The 12,781-nt window shown below is 36.0% G+C and overlaps 1 protein-coding gene across 1 annotated transcript in view; it reads left to right on the top strand.

Moving 5' to 3' along the window:
- The window catches only part of CAMKMT (calmodulin-lysine N-methyltransferase), a 66,541-nt gene that overhangs the window by 48,712 nt on the left and 5,048 nt on the right, over positions 1–12,781 (top strand). The window contains exons 7-8 of the mRNA XM_008945928.1: positions 5,410–5,473; positions 11,692–11,823. Coding sequence (XP_008944176.1) covers positions 5,410–5,473; positions 11,692–11,823 — 196 coding nt within the window. The remainder of the gene's footprint in view (positions 1–5,409; positions 5,474–11,691; positions 11,824–12,781) is intronic.

Genomic DNA, 12,781 nt, shown 5'->3' with positions numbered 1-12,781 from the left:
CGCAGGCACATGTTAATGCTAAGAGAATTCTTAGTAAAACAATAAGAGTACAGCACTTCATTTAGGAGAAGATAGATACACGTTAAAATGTGTTATATTGTTTAATAATTTATGCAAATTGATGATTGACACAACGCTTTTCTGATACTGGATTTGCAGAACTGTGCTGTATTTGCTGCATGCTAACTTTTAAAATGGTATGTTATTAATTATTTGTGTTATAGAAACGGAGAAAACGTAAAAAGAGATCTGCACATTTTTGCTTAGGAGAGTAGGTATTTTTCAATTTATTTGTCTTTCATACGTGTTTGCTCTTGACCCTTTAAATATCCAAAACAGAAAATGATGCTTGTTTTGTTGCACCTAACTGTTGTGTGAGAGACCAAATTCTGAAAGCAGGGATTTCCTAGGACAGTTCAGTTCATCAGATTTCTGTATCTTGCTAAGAAATAGTTAAAGGAAAAAGGCAAAGAGAGGTACAAAGCTGCCTATTGTCTTTTTAAACAATATTCTTTTTAAGTGGCTTCTGATAAAATATTCTCTAAAATAATTTTGGTTTTTTTTTTTCCCTTTGATATTTTACTATTTAAGCAAATTTTTCTTATTTCAAAAAAGTTGCCGGATTTGTATAGCAATGAAGAAAGTGTGTTTAGTCATCTTTTTTCCTTTGTCTAATACCCATTTGTTGACAGGATGCAACAGTGCTTCATTTCTTTTAGCATTTAATTTCAGAAAAGTTCTTTGTTCCCAAAAAGGACAGAGAAGGGTTTCTAACTAATCGCTGATAATGTGCCTCAGAGATGCATCATCTGATTAAAATAAGGAGCTAAACAACACCATATGATTTCAGCAAGTAATTTAGTAAATGCCTTCCTCACCAAATATTAGAATGGATACTCCAGGTTTCATTGCACAGATGAAGTTAATGCTGGACAGGATTAGATCAGATTAAGTATGAAAGTCAGATCAGAGTGCTGGCGGACATGAGCAGGAGGGCAGCAGTCTTCTCGGAGGCTTAGACAAGGCTCACATATGGATGTTCTCCAGATTATGTGGGTGAAGCAAGGTCTTGCCAAGAGATTTAGAGTTAAATTTGTTCCTCACACAAATATCAAAACAACCTGGCAGTGCCATCTCTTGTATTCTTGATACTCACACCATGTCATCCTATTTGTGCTGAGAGAATAGCAGAGTGGAGCAAGACTTAAGTTATTTTTTTCAGTAATATTCTTGCCTAATACTCCTCCCAGTCTGTTTGGAAACAGTGTAGTTTCTTTAGAAAACAAAGAATCAAACATGACAGGTAAAATACATAATGCATTTGCAATCCCTGCATTTTGTACATTTATTTTGAAGCACTTAAGGTGCAGGTAAGTGTATAAATATTTATAAATTTCTAAAAAATAGAAATCTGCAAGTTAGTTTAACGTACATGTTTTTATTCACAAATTGTCTCTATTTTCTTATTGCAAGCACCCATATATATAGTTTAATAAGCATAAAAATCCTATTGTTGTTTGTTTCTTTTTGAAATCATTCTTTTAGTTATGGACGCTAGGTTTTCTGGTACATGAAAAGGCTGTGGAAAAAAAATGTTCCATGCTTTGTCAAACTGAAATCTTTTCATTTTCATGTACTTTTTTTGTGAGATACAAAATCATCTTGAGAAGGAAGATGATTTGTTCGAAGGATTTTTGCTCTCTGAATTTTTTGGGCTGCCACTGAAGAGCAAAAAAAAAAACCCTAAACATCTATTCTTCTAGCTCCTCGGTTATAACCTGAAGTATGCAGTGATAAAAACAGATAGAATAGATTGCATTTAGTTTAACACCATCATATAGCTTGTTTTCAGTCAATAAAATCTGAGATTAGAACAGAGAACTAGAAAGCAAAATATCTGAGTTCAAATATTAGGTACATGGATAAATTTTTATTGAGGTATTTCCAGCAAGGGTGATATTGTCTGATTCTTTGAATAGCTAACCAGTGGTACTGCTTGATCCCATTTACATTAAAACAAGCTCTATTCATAAACATATTCCAAATCCACATGGAGGTTCAAGTAAAAATTTACGTGATTACAACAAGCAGCAATATGTTTATATTCATATATTTACAGTCAGACTTTCATAAACCTTGTGTGCAGGAGTGGAAAATAAGTTATTTCCCAGAACAGACAGTCTATTAGTTAACAGCTAAATTTAGTAGCTCAACTAGATTATAAAATAAATAAGAGGCAAACTGTGAAAGCTACTCATTATTTAACCATTCAGGATTTTAACAATAAAAATAGTTTCGTGGTTCAGCAGTTCCGAAATAACTTGTAAAATGTCAAATATGAGATAAAAATAAGGGAGAAAAAAAATCTTGCTGAGGCCACACCTGGAAGAAGGATACATTGGGGGAAAATAATGAAATAATGGAATTTTTAAAGCATATTCACCCACCTTATATTTTTGAGGGGAATTTTTTTAAGGCCGGGTGAGGGCTGCCAGAATTTTAGGCTTTAGTTTGACCTACACTTGTGTACGTGGAGTCATGCAAATGCTGGCATTATAAGAATATGAATACAGGAGGAAAAATCTGTATGGAGAGGCCAAAACCAAGAATCTTCCAAAGCTCTTGAGAGCTGCAGATTTTTGATTATTGTTTTTCCCATTATGTCTATGTCAGCCATGTACTTGAAGGTGAACAAAAAGTTAAATGGCTCTGTACATCATGCACTATACATTAATATTATGATGTCTGAAGTACACCTGTAAACTAAGCCCTTGTAGCTGTTGCAAAGTATGCAAAAGGCAAAATAAGTTCACCTTATATCCTATGAAATATATGTCCCTTGTTGCAAGGCACAACATAAAAGGTTATTAGCATGAAGCAAACTGAGAACCTACTTGTTTTTTCAATTTATTTCCTTGTGGCTTTGATACAGTTTTTCTGTAAACTTTCTTTTTGGTTTTAGTGGCAATTAAAAATTAAAAACCAAACAAAGAAGAGGAGAGAGGTGACAGGATTGTCTGCCTGATTCATTCAGTTTTCACAGGTTAAGAGCACTGACTAAACAAAGGCTAAATCATCAACTGTGCTCTTGCCTTTCTTGCCTCTTTACTGCTGTGATCTGAATCTTCCTTGCTGGCCTGAGGAAACCTTGCTATTCCTGTCCTGAGCTACTGCTTTCACAGCATCCTTACCACCAAAGTCACGACCAGCTAAACCAGATTTGAACTGAGGTGTGAGAACTGAGCACAGATGTTTTAAAACAATATATTATTTAATTTCACTGAGGTGTCGTGAGCTTTAAAGGGTTCTCTTAGGTATATATTCAGTATGCTGTGGTAATATTTAGTCATACAAATTCTACTGGTAAGAGATACAGCGTGACTAAATCTTCTTGCGTGGGCCAAATCCTGTGCTGACCTTGCCCTGACTTCTTCAGGATTTTCCTCATTCGAGGCATCCTCCAGCTCAGAGATAGGGATGTTCTGTGGAGTCACAGCATTGCATTAATACTGCTTCCAGCCTTCCCTTCTCCCTCTGGTCAGAGTATGTAGGTCCTGTTCCTAGGGACAGGCCCTTTGGAGACCAGGGACAACTTGGGAGCAGAGCCAAGGCAACTGTCCCAGGTTACCTGAGTTTCCTAAGCTGAAAGGGATAAAGGTCTACATCCCATACCACCAAAATATCAGCTGGCGTTAGACAGAAGAGGTATTATTAAAGTTTCTAATCTAGCAGGTCATGTAACTATTTGAGCTCTCAAATACTCAGTTTCTGGTGGACAAAGGCCTGTAATTCTCTCACTGTAAAGGAACAAGATTGATAGCAACAGTTGTGCCCTTATCCCATTGTAACAAAAGAGAGAATATTATGCACATCCATGAAGAAGTAATTTTAGATGCCCCAAAATTGTGTTTCCTCTATACCAGTTTCAAAAATGCAAGTGTTATAAGTGCATTTTTCATTTGCAATGTACTTCTGTTTACACAGGATCTCAGCAAGTTGTAAATGTATGCAAGCTTGAAGTGGTTTATGTTGAAGAAAATGAAGTTATTTTTAGAGATTCTTACACAACTGCTTGACCCTGTGGTACTTAATATTGTATTCTCCTTGGTAACTGTGGGGTGTCCTTGCCTAAATATCCACACATAGCCTGTGCCTGATGACTGGCATGTGGTTGCCAGACCACTTTTTTGCCTTCAATGTTTTCATGTATTACTTATATATTTATATTTAATATATTCTTTATATTATTTTAGAAATTTCAAAACTGATAAAAAAATAACCACATCTCTCCAGAAAGAGATGTTTAAAAATAAAGGAAAGAGGAGTGTAGAAAAAAAATTGGAAGGAATGGATAAAATACCATGTAGTGAAGAACTTGAGCTTGACACATGTTTTTATTACACGAAAGCATGAAAAACAGTGAAGAAGGAATCACATTATTTGTGTCTTCTTGGTAGAGTTTCTTATCTGAACCACCAATATAAACACAGCCCATGACAGTAAGGACTGAAAGGCATCAGTTGCTCTCTGATGGCTGTTCACTAACCACTGTAAATGCACTCTCATCCACAGTAACTACATGTCCACAAATATCTAGTCAAGAGTGATTGGCACCCTGGTTGCCACTATTAGTATAGACATTAAGATACTGAGGGGCATGAAGAATGAATTATCCCCTCAAATCATGAGGTAATCATGCCAAAATAGGTCTGAGCATGTTGGCAACATTGCATGGGAAAATTGCCTCTGCTGCTATCCTTGCGGGACCCGTGCTGGAGATGAAGGATTTCACTCTTGAGAGAGGACTTCTCTGTTATGTATTTGAACAGTGTTTGAGGGAGAGAAGAGGGAGGGACTTGTAGATCTTTATAGGGATAGGTAGACAGATACATAAATAGAAGAAATATACATAAGACATAATAATGAATTAATGGCACAATTGTGAAGGTAAAAGGAAAAAAAATAACCTTAACAGTAACACCTGAAATACAATAGAAAACACTTGTAAAAACTCCACACACACAGACTCCTTGTATTTAAAAAACAAACAAACAAACAAAAAAAACCCACCAACCAACCAACCAACCAAAAAACCCCACAACATTAACTTTGTATATTGATCCTGATTTCTGATATGGTAATATTTTAATAACTAGCATATGTGATCTGTGAATTTCAACTATTTAAGTATCTGTTTCATGCTGATAGTTCGACTTTGGTTTAGATTATATTTGGTTTTATGTATTTTTTAATATTTAAAAGTATCTGAACTGGGCAGAGATGTAGACCACAGCTTCTCTTTTACAGCATTGTGTAAACATATGTAATTAGCCTTGTACTTATCTGCATTAGTATCATTAGAATTGAAACCCCATTTTAATCTGGATTCTGTTCTCTTCTCAATGTCAGCCTGTTTCTGGACCAGTACAGAGCTAGCCTTGTTGATGCAATAAAGAGATTACTCCAACCCAGTGTAAGTATGTTTCTATTTTCTCCTGAACACTGGCTTCAGAATAATTAGTCTGTGCACAATGATTGAGAGAGTAATGGAATGGCAGGATTAATGTCATGTAATACTTTAATACTTATTATGTCCAACTTCAATTGAGTCTTCTAATCTATCAGATTCTTTCCTAATCATAAACTAGGAAACTTCTTATACTTGGCCTTCTGATAAGGAACACAGTGGGTAGTAAAATAAATGAAACCGCTTCAAAGATAGCATGAGATTATTTTTATCAAAGCGTTTCTCAAGTATTTTCCTTTGATAATAATGTCTTCATATTAAAGTAAAAGTATGATATTGAAAGTTTTTATGTTGGCTTCTGTCATTTGTAATCCCTTCAATTGTAACCTTTGTGTATTTATTTATTATGAAAGATTATTTGTTGTTTTCATTTGTTTATATAAAATGAACAAAACCTTCATGTATATATTGTAGGCTGGATTTTTTTTCCATTAAGGAAACGTTGTGTTTACATGTTTTATACCTTAGAACATAATGAAATTAAGCTCTTCATATAATGCTTACATGTTCTACATGAATGTCACTGAGGAAACATTTTACCAGTCTTAATCTATTAAATTGGCTGTTAAATCTGAGACACCTGCAGCCAAAAAAAAAAAAAAAAGCTGTTATAGGCATATACTTGCACCCAACAAATAATCTTGAATTAAAAAAAAAAAAATTACAATATGAGAAAACATTTGAAATAATTTCTGTAAGTAGGAATTTGAAACAGGAATTTTATTCTTCATGCTTAACACACAAATATTCCAGTAAGGTGAACTTTCAATTTAAAAACAACAGTATTTCACATTAGCAGTGCATCTTCAAAATTTTATTTAAAAACTGCATTGTACTTTTCATACAAGAGATTTTCTCTTTAAGAAGAGTAGAACACCCAAACGTGCAAAGGCTTAAGAAACTGAGTCATTTTAGTCATGTAAGTAATCCCATTCTTTGCTAAGAGTGATCAGGTTTCTATTCTTGGTTCTATCATAGACTTTCCTGAGTGACCTAAGGCAAGTTACTTAAGACTGAATTATTTTAATGAGCTGTGCGGCCAGGCTGCCAGGAAGACAGGAGAAATGAAGTCACCCTGACAAAAAGGTTACTGAGATATTTCTGTTAGTGGCAGTGAGGGAAGGTTAAGCAGCTCCTGCCTAGAGTGATAGATTCTGACTTTCAGGATATGCCATCAGTTGTCAGGGTGAAATAATTTTTGGGACCAGAGGTGGTCTGGAACACAAAGCTGATTCCAGTTTAAAAACAAAAATCACGTGTGGTTGTTCAGGCAGCCCTGCAGGCCACTGTACTGGCTCCATGAAAGGACACTGGGGGAAAAGAGTGTGAGTGGCAGGAAGAGAAGTGTGTAATAGGTGCCCTGGTAACTGTGACCTGGCAACAGCTTCTAGGTGCAGTGGAAGAGTAGCTGTTCATTGCTTTGTCTCCTGCTCACAGCTAATCGTGGTCTGCTGGTCTAGATTGCCAAAAACATGACTACACACACACATGCATTCTTTACCCATGCTGATATCCCAGCCAGAGAATTTGATTTTACAAACAATGATGATAAGGCAGCTTCAGTTTTCAGTAGGATTTGTAGCTCAAGTTCCCATCTGTAGACAATTTAGGAATTGTTAACCTGACTTTAAACCAAAACTGGCCTGACTTTGTTACTTTTTAACTCCAGTCAGCTAATTCAAATTCAGAATACACTTCTGGGTTTTTTTTAGAGCAGATGATCTACAGTTCTTTGTGAATGTATATGGAGTAAAGGGAGATGGCTTTTTGTTGCCCATCTTCCTAGTCTGGCTTGCATCTGCACATTGTGATTAATAGCAGAGCCTGTACTTATTTGCTATGCATTTTAGGCCCTGGTTCCTATTTCTTATCAGCAAAGCTACCTTAAGAAATTCTTACTCCTTGCAGGAATTTCTGTTGCAGTTTTGTACCACTATCTGAACTGTATTTTTTAACTAAAGTCATTTGCCTAATCCACTTTCTGTATGGTTATGTGGGTGGATACACACTTACAACTTGCTAATTGTCATTCATATCTAAGATGATATCAAACTATTGTGTGAGGTGAGAGCTGAGACACCTTATAAATCAGTTCTCATGTCCAAAATTTTAGGCCCTGGTTCCTATTTCTTATCAGCAAAGCTACCTTAAGAAATTCTTACTCCTTGCAGGAATTTCTGTTGCAGTTTTGTACCACTATCTGAACTGTATTTTTTAACTAAAGTCATTTGCCTAATCCACTTTCTGTATGGTTATGTGGATGGATACCCACTTACAGTATGGCCTTGCTAATTGTCATTCATATCTAAGAGGATATCAAACTACTGTGTGAGGTGGGAGCTGGGACACCTTACAAATCAGTTCTCTTGTCCAAAAAGTACATGTTGAACAGAGATGCCTTCAAGTGCATGGTTTCATGGTTTGAAAGACCCATGTAAAAGTGTATACTCATTCGAGACCCCAAGAGAAGATGCAATCACAACTACAAAATATATATATTTTTTTACTGTTCTTGTTAACTTGTATAAATCTAAGGGTAACACCAGGGAAAACTTTACTAAATGACTACATACTTTGGCCTTTAAAGGAAAAATAGTGAACTCATTTGCCATTTGCAATTGTTAAGAATAATTCATGGGCATTAGTTTATGCCAAAATTAAGGCATAAACTACTTCGATTAAGTTCACTCTTCTACATGAATTATTTTATCTGAAATTTAAAAGTTACATTTCTTTATTGGTAATATTATGCAAAATTGATAGAGGAATGATCTCAAATTGAAGACACATTTGGATGTAAGACATCTTTCAAGTGTAACTAGTGTACAACTCAAATGGAAGAGTTCAGGGAAAATTATAGCCAGAAAAAACAAAATGAAAAGTGGAGTAAACAGAAAATAAGGGGTATAGTTACAAAGCTGTTTTGAAGGAGAAATTCACAACAGGCAGTCTCTTCTTAGTTTTAAAAGAGATAATTTTATCTGCAGTATTTCCTTTTTCATCAAGAATGCTATTTGTGGCTATTGGAATCCTTACAGCACAGAATGATGTATTTGGGGTAACTTTTTGTTTTCCTGGAAACTGGGCTCTGGTCATTTTGGTCATCTGATTCATAGTATAGTGCCATGGACAGTTGTACTGCCACAGGAAGAGAGGACTAGAAATTCTTGCAGGCAGAAAAGAGCAGCTCACAGAGTTACTGGGGGATGAAGTTTCTGTCTGAATTTGTTACAAAGGCAAATGGCACCTTTGAACCACTTGCAAGAATTAAGCACTGGAATTTTACATCAAACAAATTTATCTTGAGTGGCTATATTTTACTCCTCTTGTAAGTATGCTACTTGATATGCCAACATTTAGTTTTATTTTTCCCTATTGTTAAAATGCACTTTTAATATCAATCTCAGAATAAGCAATTGCTTCTTTGCATATTTCCCTAGTTAAGAACATTTTCTAAGAAGGCTTTGGTTCTTCTGTGGCCTATCCATTCAAAATCCAAGTGAAGTCAAGGGGATGCTATTGAGCCATGTTTAATACCCACAAATGGCTGCATTTAATAATGATTGTTGAGTAAACTCAGCCATACTTACGTCCAAAACATGGAACATCTGTCCCATTATCTTACTGCACCATTTTAGTGACACTTCAATCAGTTGTAACTGACATTTTCCTCTGTGTTCTGTTCACGAGTTTACTGAAAGTGTTTCCCCAGCTGGGGAAAAGCCTTTTTGATCTTTATGCATCATCCTAAACTGGGAGGCACTTTTGAGTTAGAACAAAACAGCCTTGGGATAGTCTATCAAAGTGTAGGTTCAGGCCACTGGTCTAATTTTTGTTATTGTACAGTAACTAAGAAATTAAAAACATAAGAAAGTGTTTAAACCCAGATTATGATAGAACAGAATTGGCCAGTTTTGAGGAGATTATGGTAGTATTAACTTAATCATGATTTCTTGTTTTTTATCAATGAAGTGTTTTAGATGCACTCTAGATTCAATAGATGAATGGGCTCTTACACCAACTAAGGAGCTGGACAGAAGTAGCTGTAATGATTTCCATAAAAGACCATTCCCCTTTCTTGGAGTTATTTCAAGATTTTCAGTCTGTTTTTAAGAGATATTTCATACCATGTTACATTCTAGTTTACTGTATTTCCCTTTCAAATTAAATTTGAGGTAGACAGGGCGAGATGGAACGACCACGTGAACTGCTGACTCCAAGTAAAGCTCTGTGAGGGAGTGCTGTTGTGTGAGCAGTGCTTCCTCGTCCAAGCTGCTGGATCAGTGGCCAACACAGGGCATGTGGCCTCCAGCAGTCTCTGTTCACAAGGTTTAGCCATTCCTGAAGTCCTGGGTGATTCCTGTGAAGCAAGCCCTGGGCAGGGGACATTTCATGTTACAGTGACCTTACTGTGAAGCTACCCATGAACATGGGGGACTCCAGAGAAGGCTCATCCTGCTTGTGCTGGGAAAGGGTCTCTGCAGAACAACGTTCCTGGGGTGCATGAGATGGCAGCAGGAGTATCCTCAGCTGAAAGCTGCCTTGGCTGCCCACTTCTGTCTGAGGACATTAAAGCATGCCAAGGACGTGAGGGAACTGTTTGTGGATTTCCCGTGTTTAATGTTTTTCATCCAGAGCAGAGCCTATATTCAGACCTAACATTTACATAAGCAATTCCAGCACCTTCAGTGAGACTTACACCCCTCTGCAACTCCTATTTAGCCACAGAATTAGTTATAGCTACACAAATTAACAAAAGTGAGTTGCTTTGGGTATTGCCCTAGGTCTCTTTTGTGCTTCAATTTCCCATGAGGAAGGTGAGGATAACAGTATTTCTGTATCTCACAGAGTCATTGTGAGAAGACAGTGCTGTGGTATTAGTGGTTGGGGTCTTTTAGGTACACACTGGTCCCACAGATACTGATGTAGAGTTTTTATTGCTGCCTCACTGGGCATTGTCTCAGCGTATGTGTGCGTGAGCTGTCACATGCAGATTTGTTCCCTGTCCTCCTCACTAGGTAGCTGTGTCAGCATTGTAACTTTCCAGAGTTCCCATAGAAATTCTCTCTTCTGATCACTTTTTTCCTCTCATATACAAGACAGCATTTTCTCATGCCAAATGTTCTTCTACGGCGTGTAATAATTTTATAATTTCTTCAGGTCCCTAAAAATATTTCTTTTTGTCTCTAGTTGGTTATAGCACCTCAAATATTAGTCTTCACTCTCATTAATGTAGAAGTTCAATACAAGAACTCACAGTAAACTTTGTGGCTGCCCTCTGCGTGATATGGTGTTGACTTGTATTAACCTTTGTTTACAGCTCTTCAACCAGTTTTCATTCCATGTGACAGAACACGGTATTCAGCCAATTAGAATTAATTTTGCAAATAAGATTTCAAGAGATGCTGTATGGAGTAGGTTAGGTTTTGGGCTAGTCCTTTTGCACAGTCTAAAAACTATCAGTTTAAGGTACAGTCATTTTTGCTTTCTGAAATGCAGAAGGATGAACAAAAATATTAGGTAATGGAGCATAATGTATTGCTTGGGCATCATAAATGGCCTGATCATCTTGAAAGATCTGGAATTACTAGGCAAGAACATTAAATCCTGTTTTAAATGCAATTTACCAATTTAAGGTCAAATTTGGCTGCTCTGCTCAGGTAGTTTAAAATATCTTTTAAAAATTAATGATTGAGTCTCATTTGCTTCCTATTTTGCCTTGTTTTACACTGTTGTAACTCCACTGACAGCAAATGGGAGGTGCTTTTCTGTGTGTGAGAGTGAAAAAAGGAAATCATTATTTACAGTTTTTGCATGATCATGAGCTGACAAATGGATTTTGCATTGAGTGGATGTTTTCTATGCTTTTTCTGTGGTTTATTTTGGTAATTCATAGCCCATGTTATATGAAAAGGAGCAGAGATGTATGACATTTGGCAGTTGTCTAAAGAAAATATTTATTTTTTACTTTCTATTTTACATTTGTTTAATCACTGAAGTGTTGCGTATTTTTAACTATTATTTGTATTATCCTGGTTTAGTATTTTACCAAGGGAACAATTGACTTTTCTAGCTTGAGTATATTAAAAGCTTAGTCAGGTGTATGTTATATCTGGTCCCCTTCCAGCTTTAAAAATGCATAAATTCTCTTTTTAATGTTCTAGGGAAAAGCAATGGTATTTGCTCCACTCAGAGGGAAGACTTTAAACCAGTTTTGCAATCTAGCTGAAAAAGCTGGTTTCTCTATCCAAAGACATGAAAATTATGATGAACACATTTCGAACTTCCACTCCAAGGTTAGTTTTCTGCTTGTGTTAGATAACACTTTAATCCGCATTGCATTTTGAAGAGATCATGGTCCTTTTGGCAGGTAACCTAAATGTTTGATTAAAGTACTCCTTAGGTGTGCTGTTTCTGAACAGCTATTTTTGTATCTGATTATTTCGTGTGGTAGAACCATCCTTTATCTCTGCACGTCTAGAAGAGTTTTGCAGAAGCATCTCCTGTTTACTCTTTTCATTCATAGAAATCTAATTTATGAGAGTCTTTTCTTGTCGTTAGCTGCCTATAAACACACAGCACAGTAGCATTTACATTTTAATAAAAAGTTTGCAACTTTTAAGTAGGTTAAATACTGAAGTGGACTGAAATAAATAGGAGGTGAATGTCTAATTGTATCATATCGTACCTTAAATCCTTATCTCTGGCTGCTTTATGGCTGGGTCAGTTGGCAGCTTCAAACTGCTAAATCTCATACAGAATTTCACAGTTGTGGGGTTATATGTCAGATCGAGGCGCTACAAGATTTAGGTCAAAAGCACTTATCTGAGCGTGATTTTTAAGCTTGCTTACATAAAGCTACTGTTATCAGTCTTCTTTTTTATTATTTATAAGTACAGAGTAATACTGGACATGAAGAAGAAGGTGCTTCACAGGAAACTTTTTAGGAATTTCTTATTTCCCTGTGTAGAAGTGCTTATCAAAATCATATTTATTACTTGCAATTCTGAGATCTCGATTTCATAACATAAAGAAATCCACTGTTGTAGGTCCATATGACCTTAGACATAGCCTCTTGCAATTTTCTAAGAATTGCTCTTGGAAAATATAGACATGTTGAGAATTGAAGTGAAATGCTTTTTTCTTTTTCCTATTAGCACCAGCATAAGATAGAAATCAGATTATGGTAAAAAAAAAAAAAAGTATGTGATGTTGTAAGGAAAAGAATATATTTTGGTTTGTAATTTTATATTT

The sequence above is a fragment of the Merops nubicus genome, unplaced genomic scaffold, assembly GCF_000691845.1.
Source record: "Merops nubicus isolate BGI_N331 unplaced genomic scaffold, ASM69184v1 scaffold4698, whole genome shotgun sequence".
Classification (NCBI taxonomy): Eukaryota; Metazoa; Chordata; class Aves; order Coraciiformes; family Meropidae; genus Merops; species Merops nubicus.
This window is presented reverse-complemented; position numbering and strand designations above follow the sequence as displayed.